The sequence below is a fragment of the Schistocerca gregaria genome, chromosome 8 (assembly GCF_023897955.1).
Source record: "Schistocerca gregaria isolate iqSchGreg1 chromosome 8, iqSchGreg1.2, whole genome shotgun sequence".
Lineage (NCBI taxonomy): Eukaryota > Metazoa > Arthropoda > Insecta > Orthoptera > Acrididae > Schistocerca > Schistocerca gregaria.
In genome coordinates this window covers 210,958,266-210,972,802 of record NC_064927.1, presented here as the reverse complement: position 1 = coordinate 210,972,802, position 14,537 = coordinate 210,958,266, and the positions used below count along the sequence as shown (strand labels likewise).

The 14,537-nt window shown below is 40.6% G+C and overlaps 1 protein-coding gene across 2 annotated transcripts in view; it reads left to right on the top strand.

The window, feature by feature from the left end:
* The window catches only part of LOC126284147 (uncharacterized), a 144,250-nt gene that overhangs the window by 4,009 nt on the left and 125,704 nt on the right, over positions 1-14,537 (top strand). Inside the window, exons 2-3 of one of the 2 annotated variants that reach the window (XM_049982865.1) lie at positions 3,825-3,924; positions 8,794-9,246. In XM_049982865.1, the coding sequence (XP_049838822.1) occupies positions 3,825-3,924; positions 8,794-9,122 (429 nt within the window). In that variant the 3' untranslated portion in view covers positions 9,123-9,246. Of the gene's footprint in view, positions 1-3,824; positions 3,925-8,793; positions 9,247-14,537 lie in introns of those variants that run through there. The other variant, XM_049982868.1, reaches the window with a different exon arrangement.

Sequence of the window (14,537 nt, the reverse complement as noted above, 5' to 3'; positions counted from 1 at the left end):
GACTATGGGAGTTATCATTAGACAGATAACATAGAACAGGGACAGTGCACCGGATTAGCCATTTAGTAATACACATACCAGCAGAGCTGTGTTCTGAAAGCAAGCTTGCTTCGTCTGTCTTTACCAGCTTCTGATAGCTTGTTTGTTTCAGCTGCTCAGCGTGATCTTACTTTCGAGATAGAAAAATTCTTTCTTTAAGTGGACATCTATGTAGTTCTCAGTTTCGATGTTAAGCAAGCTATTCTCCATTATACTACTCTTAGCCGCCTTTCTTATTGCTTTTCCTATCCTGAAACAACATTCTGCTAAGTATGCTGCCCGTTCCTTTCAACAGTCTTCAAAGTACTCCTCACGAAAAGGGCTGCACCATTCTTTCCCGTCCATCACTGCTCTGTCACAGACAAGTTCATCGTTAGTGGTGGTCAACTGAAAATCCGTCTAGCACCCTCCTCAACACAGATTTATCTCACTTGACTTTCCACTTTAATACTGCTTCCACTTATGTTTCGTAGGCCTTCTACGTTATTCATCTCTCTCTGCACTTTCTCCCCAATCATCAAGGACACTGAGAATATTATCCACTTTTACAGTGTCGAAAGTGTTCTTTGGGTCCATGAATGCTAGGCAGGTAAGCAAGTTTTTTTTTCGGTCCCCCTTTCATTCTTCCCTAACATTTGTTTCCCTTCTGACCAAAACAGATCTTCATCATGTCTTCGACCTTTCAGTATTCTTCGGTATTGTACTCTGGCCTACATGAAGGAACATTAAATGATCATGTACATTGAAGGCCTTGAGTCCCCACTTCAGGAAATTGATCCACCAAGTTGCAAGTCTTCTCAGGTCTATAATACTGATAAGAACACAGCACACTCCCTGACCAGAGAAAATCTCAGAACCGGCCGCGAATAGAACCCGGGTCGGCTCCGTGCGTCATACGCACTGGCCACTCATCGGAGGAGACGGACCTTTGGGCTACAGCGTGACTACGTGTACAGTAGTAACATCGTAACATCTTAAATAAGGTCCTGATAAGTTCTTTCTTTATTTATATTTTTACTTATTTGTTTATTTTATAATCAGACGTAAGTCACACAATTAATGCTAAAAATATTCAATAAAATGAGAAAACTGCCTAAATTCCGTATTCGCTTATCTTCTTCGATAGCATCGGTTACAATATCCATGAAATGGTATTTCAAAAATGATTATATAAATTATAGCTCGAACACTGAGATTGCGAACCTGTCTGAGTATGGTCCTACATTGTGCTACAAAATTGTAAAATAATTAATACGTCAGTAAATATAATAGGACAGTCTGTTGAATGTAGCTATGCCTAATGAGTCACCGACTGCTGATAACTAAACTTAAAAGCTTCCCAGATGCAGGGCATATTCTGCTAGCTGTGATTCACCTAACTTCACATGATCGTGTTATTCTGATAGAAGGGCGTCCATTTCTGCTTTTGTGAATCTTATGATCATAAGTAATGTACTCAATAGAGGACTAGCAAAGAATAGGCGATGTTATATAATGAAAACTGCTGTCAGTACAAGGAACAGCAAAGTTGACTGTGTGTAGAAACACGCCAGTGGCGAGTATAGAGGATTGTATTCGACAGAATAACGCTGCTGATAACATCAAAACATGTAAAATATCGATAAAAAGAGACTCTAAAGTGTGTTTGTGATTCTTTAAACTCTCGCAATAGCTAAAAACAATATACGTCGTTACAATAAGTATCTTTTTAGCTCTGCTGAATACCGATGAAGCCGTAGATTACTGATATTTTAGCTACAACTTTAGTTTCTTCAAGTGACCTTCATTCTGCAAATACTGTGCACATGACAATCATCCAGCGAGTAAGAAAGTGTGACGTGCCTGTAATTCCGTGTATTTCCTTCACTGGAAAGATTGTGCTTATAGCGCCGCTCATTTCACCTAGAGACTGAGATACGAACAAAAAACGTGTTGCATCAGACGCCGGAGTTAGCAAGTAACCTACATCTTTCGACGATATTAGCCCGGGATACTGAGCTCTTTGAGAATCAGACTTTATCACCACTTAGCACATATCGTCTCAAAACTGCAGGACAGACACTACTAGCAGCATTGTTTTCAGTATCATTTCGCACGCTAATTGTTTACTGGACATTGTAGCTAATTTATGTTCCCTTTTCTTTAAGGTTACTGCTTAGTCCTTATTTCCTTTACACAGAAGAAAGCTGTAGAATTCTTGAAACCTGAATTCTTAATTATGCCTTTCGAGTGAAACCCGCATCGTACAGTGTTGCTCTGTGGATGATATTTCCTTGAATGCATCCTCTGCTCAGTTTGTTTGTTTAGTGACTCTGTGCAATAATTCGGACTACTCAGTAGAATTTTTAGAGGTTCTGTACTCCCAATATAGTGACATATTTCCTACTGTGGATGCAAATTGATACATAATGCCTGTCACACACGTCTGAAATTTGGATGAAAGAAACAATAATTAAATATGAAATATAAACAAAAAGTTAGATTTTCCTGCTCACGTTTGAATACTGCCCATGGCGGCAGATTATGATTACTTTTATTTAGCTATATCAGTAAAATCCTACATGAAGTTGTAAAGCGATCCGGCTATATCTTTGAGTCACACATTGTTATGAAATGCTAATGAGATGAAACATATCATAATTAACATTAATAGATGTCTTTCATAAAATAGGTCGACTCCAAGCCAAAGTTATCTGGGATTTCAGCTTGTCGGATCTGAGTAACGTCACTGAAAATATTTTACCGTGACGCCTGTCAGGAAAATCACCGAGCTTCTTTAAAGTAACCTCGAAAACTGCAAACGACTTTTTCAGATATACAATATGATTAAATGTCCATGAAGCCCGCCAAAAAGTCTCCCACAAAAGTCTCGTCTCTAACATATGCACTTGCCTCACAATACTTTTGAAATTAAGTTGTGACTGGGATTCCATAAATAAAACACACAACTTTGAATAACATTTTGATATCATATCATATTTTCAATACACACTCACTAGTATATTAATTCAGCTATGAAAAGTAATCAGAACCAAATATGCAAACGAATGGGGTGCGAATGTGAATGAGAATTCCAGAGTCCAATTGTTTCTTCACTTATATAACAACTGTAAAACAATTTTCGTCACTGTATGACATACTTTGTATTAGGTCTCGACGATTTTGTTTCTACTTGCTCTTACAAAATCTTAGTAACTCTGCCCGAACATTAACTATTGTTACTTGTACGTAACCAAGAAAATATTAAAGCTACGTAAAAACTCTTTAACGTATGAAAATAGATGCCACGAAACCACGCCTAAGAGTCTGGCACATTAACCGTGTCCCTATTAAAGATTGCACAAAGCGGTCATTAGTACAACCACACGCGTTATTTCAGTCCTGTCCTTTATGTTCCCTACGAGTCATAAGGGTACTTTATTCTGTTCTTGGATACTTCATGGTTTTGCTACAATCCTCTTACTGTCGGAAACTTCTTAGTTTGAGAGACTGGATTGGATCGCTTACTGGCTGAAATTTTTGATCATATTTTGTTTCTCTTCTACTTCTCTATCACAACTAATTTTGCCTATCATCACAGAAACACCCATAAGTTAGAAGAGTTTGTGTGCGGTTTGTGACTGCCAGTGATCGCATATTCCTCTTACTGGACGTAGCTGACCGAGTTGGCTTCAGATTTTGACGTATGCCGATTTCTCGTAACTAGGTCCCCTGCCTCTCTCTTAATAAGTTGCTGTAGTTTTATCTTGCAGAACACGTGGCAATCCTGGTACTGTGTGTTTCAGGTGTTAGTGCTGTGTGCCGTGACGGGCGCCGCCCTGGCCGCCTCTGCTGAAGACACCAGCGTCCAGAGATCCAAGAAGGCTGTCGACCCCTTGGTCACGGGTACGGAACTTCTAAAATCATCTTATGTTAGTAGAACTGCCTTCAGTGATGAGTCATGCATGTTCCAAGTGACCCCTGATGACCAGTGAAGAGGCGTCTCGAGAGGCTACGGACAGTGGTGGCGTACCAACCAAATGTCGCCCACCCTATGGCCTGACAGCTAACAGCTGAGGTTCATTTCTTTTCGCACCAGGATCCCTTAGGTTGTCATCAGCGGTATCCTCACAGTGCAGCGCTACGTCAGCGATATTCTTCGCCATGTTTTATTGCCCTTCATCCTGCTCTTACATTTCAACAAGATAATGCCTGCCTACACACACCTAGAGTTTATGCTGCTTGTTTTTGTGCTTTTCAACCTGTACCTTGGCCAGCAGGACTTGCGGATCTATCCTCAATTGAGAACGTTTGGAGCATTATGCCTAGGGCCCTCCAAACAGATTGGGAGTTTGAAGATCTATCGTACCAATTGGACAAAACTGACTTGCTAAATTTGTGAAGCTATTTCCTTTGAATAAATCGTAAAAAATTTCTGAAATTGTAGTCATTTGTTTGTCTGTACATACAAATTACATTTACCGATTTCTTTTCCGTCAAACAGTTCCTTCGTGGTGCGACTTTCTTCTCGCCCTTAGAGTGTATGTGCGATTTCATTTTATCCCCCTTCATTAATAATCGTTTGCGTTACACATTGTGTCAACATCAACGAACCAGTCGCAGCATCCAAAAATCAATTAATCATAAATTCCGGTTATGAGTTTTTTCTTTTATTCCTCGGACCGTCACTATTGTGATGGTTCGTGGCGGTGCACGTTCATTTCCTTTCTCGTGTTTATCTCCTCATCTGATCGATCTTTTGATAAAGAAGTAGGAGATCTTGAAAGCTGATGACACCAGCAAGCCGAGCTTAAAATATTAATCGCTTATCTCAAAACTACTGTTTTGAGACATTCACATACGAAACTGCGAGTTTCACCACGAGAGGCATTTGAATGATCAACTGCTCGAAGTCTAAGATAGTAATTCGGGAAATGCGAAGAAACAAAATGTGGATATAATAGAATCAAAGCAACACGGATTGTAATGTCGTGACTGATCGTTATACTTTCCTCTTCTTAAAATAACTGCTCTATGTGAAATTTTTCTACTGACCTGAATTTCACAGCTATTCAGTCGTCAAGCTGTATGTGCGTTTTCATTGAAGTAGTCAAAAAAAACTGGAAAGGAACAATATGCCTGTCTGCCTAAATTCTGTGTTCCTCTCTCATTCAGTAACACGTCTGCGTTTAAGTAGTCCAGTATCAAACGCCGCAGAATTACATTTTCAAATGATGATATTGATATGTAAATGTCTTAATCTGGCTTTTGCCAAGTAAATTTAAACTAGGCTTGTTCGTCACTGCATAAAAGTTGACTGGATAACGCAGACTGAAGACTGATGATGAAATGACGTTCATGTAACTTTACTTGTGGTGTTTCACGTTGTAGTCGCAGGTAATCAACGATCCTTTTCATGTGAAACTCATGTTGCCTAAACAAGTACACATCAGAACGTTGTTGAATGCGGTAGCACTATCTTGAGCGTAACATTCATGTTCGGAAAACATTCACCTACCAGAGTACGATCTTTATGGGCTGACCAGGAATGACAATAGCAGAAAACAGATGCGTCTTGAATGTGAATGGCTAATACCACCGTTTTGGGATGAACAATTTATATTCAGAGCATATTTGAGTGTTGGAAGTCAAGCATTTCCCTTGTCAGACCAGCACTTGCACCTAACATTCTCAGCTATTTGTTGCATATATTGCAGTATCAGTCTCCCCATATTATTTTTGCGCTCTTAATTTCAGTTTCGTATCATGGAAGTCATTCCCCTGAGTCTTAAGACATACCATATCACCCTGTTTCTTCATATAATTAGTAGATTCCATATATTGCTTACCATTCCAATTCTGCGATGAACATCCCCATTTCTAATCGTAGCAAACGACATAATTTTGAACATTCTCCTGTAATACCATCTTCACCTCAGATTTTCTGGCAGCCCATAACTCACTTCTGTACAATTCTGTATTCCATACGCTGTCCTCAGAAATTACTTTCTCTGGTAAAGTCCAGTGTTCCGTAGTGGTAGACCTACTGTGGTGAAGATGGCTCTCCTCGATTTCGCTGGTCTATTTCCTCTAACCTCCTTGCTTTTTCCGTCATGCGTTAATCTCCTTTCAATGGAGCATAACTTCTTCAGTTCATCAGACACTTTGTCTCCAACTTTGGTACTAAGTTTGTCGCTAATCTCATTTCAGCTACTCTCTAACACTTTCACACAATCAATTTAATTAATGGATCTTATCATTCGCACAATTTCACACTGAATTTTTAATTCTCCACGTGACACTTTTGTCTTTTAATTGAATTTTCGATACACATGGTGCACAGCATAGGAGAAATACTGCATCTCTACCTTAGTCTTTCTTCAAACCGAGCGCTTCTCTGTTCTTGGCAGGACCGCCGAGGAAAATGTTACATGGTACAGACCAGCCCACCCGGCTAGCCGCGCCGTCTAACACGCTGCTTCCCGAACAGGAAGACGTGCCGATCCCCAACACGAATCCACCCTGCGGATCAGTGTCGAGATCCGGTGTGCCGGCCAGCCTGTGGATGGTTTTTAAAGCGGTTTTCCACCTACCTCGGCGAATGCGGGCTGGTTCCCCTTATTCCGCCTCAGATACAATGTGTCGGCGATTGTTGCGCAACCACCGTTTCCACGTACACACACACTACCATTACTCTACCACGCAAACATTCAAGGTTACACTCGTCTGGTATAAGACGATGACACGTTCCAGGAAGAGGGGGAGGAGGGGCACTGGGGACCGAACCGCACTATAACCCTGGGTTCGGTGTGGGGTGGCGGCGGGGTGGGTGGACTGCTGTGGCCTGTTGTGGGGCTGTGAACCACTGAGGGCTAAGGCGGGGCGAAGCCCCTCCGTCGTTTCTAGGCTCCCGGTTTAAATACACAACACAATACAATACACGTTGGTACATACCATCTAGAGAAAAGAGTATGATGTTGGGACGTAAGTGACGATGTCAGGGAACAGCTTCCGTGAATCTAGAAGAAACCCTGGAGGACAAATACTGGAAGCGAACACAGATATTAGAAATCATAGAACAAGTTACTAATGATGCTTCTGCTATGGCTTGGCGAGATTAGTATAGGTGGGAGAATGATTCTTTGTACACATAGCGATCCACAGTTATGTTCACCAGAAGAAAAATTAACAACTGCTTGCAACAATCTTCTTTTCAGTCACTCGGAAATACACGGGCATTCGTGCAAAGATGAATCTATGAGCCATATTATGTTTCCAGATCTCATTTTCTTCTCTTTGCATGTTATAATCTAATAATTTCATAAACAAAGGTTACAGAAATATATTAGTTTTTATCTTTCATTCCACCTCTTAACACGAGTGATTTCGGAGGGTATTATTATTATAGCACAGTGGCTGTAAGACAGTATAGGTGTAAACTGATACAAAATAAGAAGAAGAGGAGAAATGGGTAGATATTGAGGTGAAAAACAAAAATTGCTCGTGCAACACAAAAGTTCAATAAGTTAAGCTGAGAGGCGCGATACTATAAAATTCGGCAAGTAAATTGCGGGTTATATTATGCACATTCTTGAACTGCAATGGCCACACTGATAAAATGTGATTTCAGAATAATAATTAAACAATAATAAAATATCAACTGTTGCCATCGACAACACAAAATCTTTGTTTTTATTAAAAGAAAATTACTCTGAATAAGGATCATCTTCATCGAGGAAAGCTGATAGTCGATAATAAAATTCTGTCAAAATTTGTAGATTGTTTGTCGTCCATTTTCTTAATTGGAAAAGTATCCTCCACTGTGTTAAACTAAACAGAAACGATGCAGAAGTAGAAGATGCTTCATCAATATTGCACGAGATTTTTGTCGTTAACTGAGGTCAATGAAATATTATCAGTCCTTTGTTTAGTAGCTAATGGAAACCGAAAGTTATTTGTAGTCAGACATTATTTCAATATGGACTAGCTGAAGGACTGTGATAGTAGAATGTTCAGTTTGCTCTGAGAGAGACTGTAATTTACACTTTCATTTCCTTTAGATGCATTGTATTATAACATTATTGTGAAAGTGGCATAACGTTCCAAATATGCTCATGTTGCATAGTGCAACGTAGCTACTGGTTTAGGATATCTGTGACTCTAGAAAAAGTATGCAGACAGTAAGACTATGCGTTACATCAGAGAAACAACATCAGTTTCGGAAACGAGAGATAGGACGGTTGTACCAGGGTATGAGGACGAAGAACGAAATTTGAAATCTATGGCGTCTTTCTGTTTGCTTTTTTAATTGGTACCAGATTTATGTCAGGGTACCAGAGGCAGAATGTATCGTTGCTGTAATGTTAGTGCCAGCATTGGAAGGGAAATAAAAAATGAACTAACGTAACGCAGAGATATGTTGTAATTATACAACAGTATTTCGGAAAAGTTTGAAGCATATATCTTCCGGTAGATGGTAAATGTTAAGCGCAGAAAAATTTAAAAGAAATGTGTATATAACGGCTACACTTACAATACAGCGTCATTTCGTTTTAATATGAGTGTAATACCAGTTAGAAGTCATGTAATTTTACGTTTCCAGTTCAGTTATATTTCCTTTGCATACGAAACAGACTAAAATTCAATAATTTCTAAATATTAGATTATTATTTCGCATTATACTAAAGACATATAACTAATGTATGGGTATTTATGCCTCCCATACTCTTCTCGTCTCTTTACCCTGGCGGTAATAGTGTGTCTTTTTATTTGCAGGGGCAGCCTACAACCCGTACTATTCTGGCGTGGCTGGGCGCTACTCCGCCCTGGGCTACACAGGGGCCTACCCCTATTCGGCAGCCTACAACCCCTTGACTGATGCCTACCCCTACACAGCTAAAACCTACCCTTACGCAGCCAAAACATACCCCTACACAGCTGGAACATACCCCTACACTGCTGGAACATATCCCTACACTGCAGCTGCTCACCCCTACACCGCTGCTGGCGCCTACCCCTACACGGCAGGGATAAACGGTTATCCGTACACTGCTGGGACTTACCCACATGCTGCTGCAGCTGGAGTTCTCCCCTATGCTGGATAAGGAAGACGAACCGTTTTGCAAATTCATTATGACAATGTTCTAGTGCCTTCTGTGTTACTAATATTGTATAATACTGGCTTTAATACTTCAGTAGTCAAATAAAAATAACCTTGGAGAAATTCAATTTCAGATATATTTATTACACCCTCATCATTTCCCACTCAGATCCTGATCCACGCTACACTCAATAAGTTTCGTCTATCTTAGTTTTACACTGTTGTTTTATACTGCGTCGGCAACAGCTTTCGGGTAACGAAAGATGCTCCCTTATCACCAGTCCTTGTGCCAGTGACCGGCAACAATACCAGATCCCTCCTGAGTGTCTCATGAAGTGTGACAACGCAACATTGTTGATGTTACGTCCCTCATATTAGGACGTTCAGCTTGGCTGACCTCTTGGTAGTATTTCAGAGAAGTGAGCTATATGTCGGGGCCAGGTCCAAGTTCTCTCCTCATTCTCGTACAACTGAAACATGACTTAACACCACATATACAAAGCGTGGTTTTTAAGTAAGGTCCGTTTGAACTGAAGTGCACAACGACAGGTTATTTCAGAAAACTAAATTTATTTTCAGAAAGTACATACTTCACTCCATTTTTCGACATAGTAGCCAAGTTTGTTGAAACACGTATCATACCTCTCAACCAATTTTAAAATACCCTCTTCGTAAAAACTTGCCGCCTGTTCTGATACCCAGAAGTTCACTGCCGTTTTTACGTCGTCATCATCATTGTAACGGTTGCCACTGAGGTGTTGTTTGAGGTGGAGGAACAGATGGTAATCGCTCGGTGCAAGATCAGGACTGTCGGGTAGGTGGTCTAAAACTTTCCAGCCAAAACTGTCCAATAACCAGCGCGTCTGAACTGCAGTGTGAGGTCTTGCATTGTCATGGAGGAGGACCATTCCCTTAGTCAACATGCCGCATCTTTTGTTTTGAATCGCTCTGCGTAGCTTTCTCAGGGTTTAGCAGTATGTTTCTGCATTGATACTGGTTCCTCATTGCATGAAGTCGACCAACAAAGCACCATGACTAACCCGAAGCACCAACGCCATGATTCTGCGCTGGGACAGAGTCTGTTTGGCCTTCATCTTTACAGACAAGTGTGTGTGTCTCCATTCCATGCTCTGTTGCTTCCATTTGGGCGTGATATCCAAAACCCATGTTTCGTCTCCAGTTGTGATCTGACTCAATAAGCCGTCACTTTCTTCGTGATAACAGTCAAGAACTTCATCGCACACTCAAATCTTTGGTGTTTCTGGTCCTCTGTTAGGAGTTTCGGGTCCCATCTGGAGCACAGTTTAGGAAACTGTTGCCGGGAGTTCAGAAACAATCTTGTAAAGCACAGATCTCGACATGTCAGGAAATTCGTTTGAGAGACCTGTTATTGTGAAGCGCCTGTTCTCACAAATCCTCGATTCAGAGGAGGCCACCAAATCATCTGTAATCAAAGAAGGGCGACCAGAGTTGTCCTCATCATGGACGTTGTGGCGGCCATCTTTGAATCCTCGTACCCACTTACGTACTTTGGTTTCACTCATAATAGTATCACCGTTCACTTCGCATATCTGTCGCTGAATTTCTGCAGCAGACAGGTTCCTTGTTGACAAAAACTACTAGTGTCTACAACAAAATGGACCTTACTTAAAAAAACACGCCTTGACATCCAAACAGTGACTTACACTCAGCAGATACATTTAAAAAACAGCTCTCACATATCGCAAGAATAAAGGCCACTGTATGTGAAACAAGAAATCCCTTTCCAATTAAATTAACTAACAACATCTCAGCTTCTACAGGCAACAATGCCAAAAAATGTTCAAATGTCTGTGAAATCGTATGGGACTCAATTTCTAAGGTCATCAGTCCTTAAGCTTACGCACTACTTAACCCAAATTATCCTAAGGACAAACACACACACCCATGTCCGAGGGAGGACTCGAACGTCCACCGGGACCAGCCGCACAGTCCATGAATGCAGCGCCGTAGACCGCTCTGCTAAATCCAGCGCGGTGCAACAATGCCATGTGACTCCTTAGCCATACCCTGTTCACTGTCTCATTTCCAGTGACAATACACTCGTAGTATCGAGGTTTTTACTTGCAGCCTGTTAGTATAGAACCTTTCATGCTAGATAACGACGTAAATATTATTACATTTAGTTGCGAAAGTCTCTGTGCGGTGCGAAGCTTCTGTCATGCTAACTCTTCTGTATGATTGAATTACTTATGATGTATAGGGATAATCTGGATTTAAGCTTACTAAAGATTAAACTACCGCGGTTTCTGAGAGAAACAGTGAACGGATCATGCTCCATTTATCGGTCGCAGGAAAGTGCAACGCAAGTTTCAGCAAGTCCATAAGCTGGCAGTGCACAGAAGATAGCAAGACTGTGAATGTTGAACGACAAACGTGTTGGTATAAATGATAGGGCTATGCAATAGTACACCCACAATTCAGGTAGCGACACTGACTATACAATCAGACGACCTCTCTTGAAGAAAAAATCTGGTTCCCTAGATGTGCAAGATACGATAGAAGGAGCAGGATTGTAGCGTGCAGAAGCGGTGTTCGACTTGAACCAAAATGCGATTATCGCTGTTTTCCTTATCTCTAATCCTTCATTGCCTACTGTGAAACTGTAACGATAGTAGTAAGTCTGATGAGCCAATACGTAAAACAAAAACTTACAAGAAGAGAAGGAGTACGGCGAGACATGAAACACAATGAAGTGTGGGGAAATATACAGAGTACCTTTGGGGATTACATGCTAGCAGTGTTCAATGTGTACCGCCAGATAGGGTATCACGTGACGATGGAATTGTAAGTGCATACATGAACGATGACCTTTGTAAAAAAAAATTATCCCACGTTGTGTTAAGCTAGAGCATACTAAAAGGCGTGTTGAAAAGTAATGCCTCCCAATTTTTTATATGAAAACTTGTAAATATTTTTAATTAAAACAACCGTTATTCACACTGTACATCTTTATTCTTCATGTCTACATATTTGTACGGAGCGGGGTGGCGCAGTCGTGGGGACAAGGGCTCAGTTCCGCTTCTGACCATACTGATTTATGGTTTTCGTGATTTCCCTAAATCGTTTCAGGCAAATGCTGGGTTGGTTGCGTTGAAAGGGCATGGCCGATTTCCTTCCCCCTCCTTCCTAATCCAAGCTTGTGCTCCGTCTCTAATGACCTCAATGTGAGGGAACCATCTCCTTCTCCTCCTTCTTCTTCTTCTTCTACATATTTGTTTCTCAACATTGTCACTCTTGCGACGAACACTTTTCTCCCAACAAGAGACCAGTCTGTTGATGCCGCTGCTGTAAAATATATTCTTTACGTTTTGGAAGGAGATCAAAATCGGATGGGCAACTAGGAACTGTATGGTGGACCATCAATGACAGTGAACCCAATCACCGGATGGTTACATTGTTACAAACGTCGGAGTGCTCATGTGTGGTCAGGCATTGTCATGCTGAAAGGGAGGGTGTTCCAGGTGTGGACGAACTCATCGGCTTCGAAACTTGATTGCAGCACGCTGTTCTCACGTTCCGAGATAGTTACGTTAGACACTACCGCATTAAACGCTACAGTTCTGAGACCTCCAGTGACAGATGGCTGCAAATATGTAGACACGTAGATGAAACCTGGTAGTCAAGGAAGGCAGGATTCTGTTACCATTGTGGACGGGGCCGTAATCAGTAACTGTTAGTTACTGAGTCTTCAGTGAGTTATAATTTAGCAAATCACCATTAAATACAGACACAGCAGATAATGTTTTAAAAGCAAGCCACTGTGATCTGGGCAGAAGGCCTTACACACTCGGAATGGCAGTAAATTAAGAATTGTTTAAAACTTGCTGCAACTTACAAATTACCGGCATTGAAATATTAAATGCAAGTCGCCACAAACACAGCAGAAGGCATTAGACGCCAGGAATGGCAGTAAATATGGTTTTAAAGGCTTACTGCGTAAATACAAATACCAAATTAGAATTTTAAGGCAAGTGAAGACCCTACACGCCAGGAACGGCAAAAATATTTAAAAAAATAAAAACCTACTGTAAACCAGCAAATACAATACCAAAGGTTAATTTAAAAAAACAAGAAAGTGGCCTGCAACAAAATCTCAGGAGCCTGGAACGAAGAACGTTTCTTTGCTAGTTCTTTGTGGAAGTGAAAATAATTATATGGACTTAAGGAAACCAAATGTTAATGCCTTACTCACGAGAATGTTCCCGAAATCTCTGTAAGAAGTTTCCTCATCGGTCAGAAATGAAATCCGAAAAATGATGCTCGTTTCTAACTTTTAACCAAAAGTGACTGTGAATGAAAGTGATACTTGTATACACATTTAAGCAGGTTTCTGCTAAGTAATTACACGATAGAGAAAAAACTGGTTTCACTATTGTCTACAACACATGGGTAGTACATGGATGGATAGAGGCTGAGAAGGACAGACCGAGGCAGGAGGACTTCGACATAGAGAAGGAGAGGAGGAAGTGTGTTCACTGTATGTGTTGAATGGATATGTGGGTGAAGCCCCGGGAGAAAGCTAGTTAACCAATAAAGACCGCTAATCGTGTGACATTGCAGATGAGTAGGTTGTTTGTTGGACAACATAATTGTAAAGAAATCTTTTTACTCGAAAACTAAGTTTGGAGTGTGAATTGTAAAACTTTCGCTACGAGCCACAGGCAAATGCAAACAATGCCTTTATTTTCATTATAACAGTAAGGACGCAAGCAAGAGGTGACAGTTCCGAAAAAAATACGGAAAATGGATATTTATTGGTATTGAAACGTCCCCTACACCATTATTTGCAGTAGGCTCCATTTCCCTATGCACAATTAGCAAATTACTACTTTGAACATTAGTTAATTCATTACATGATGGCGCTAACACACTGCTTTCGTCTTCACTATCATTTCTCAGCTTACTTTGGAGCCTAGTATTTCGTTTTTCACACGCCATTATTGTCACAATATTTCACACGACAACACATAAAAACACAATTTGAAGAGCAAAAATAAGAGAACACATTAACATAGCACTGAAAATAATATCTAGTTAACTGCAAGCGCAGCTGCGAAATACTTGGTGCAAATTTACATTCGTGTCACACCTGTTTTACTGTACAACAATGAAATACTGCAACAACAAAGGAGATTCTCTCTACAATTATGCACTAGCAATAAACAAAATCTACACTAATTACACAAACTACAAGAAAAAGCAGACGATTCTTGTGAGGTATCCTTGGCTAAGGGTCGACATATGAAATGTCCCCTTAGAAAACTTATACAAGACTGTGCTTAAACTGACACACAATTTTTTTTTAGCGCAACGCAATCTGACTTTCAATAATCCCTACAAAAGAATGGCAATGACTAACATTAACCTATACCTTTCA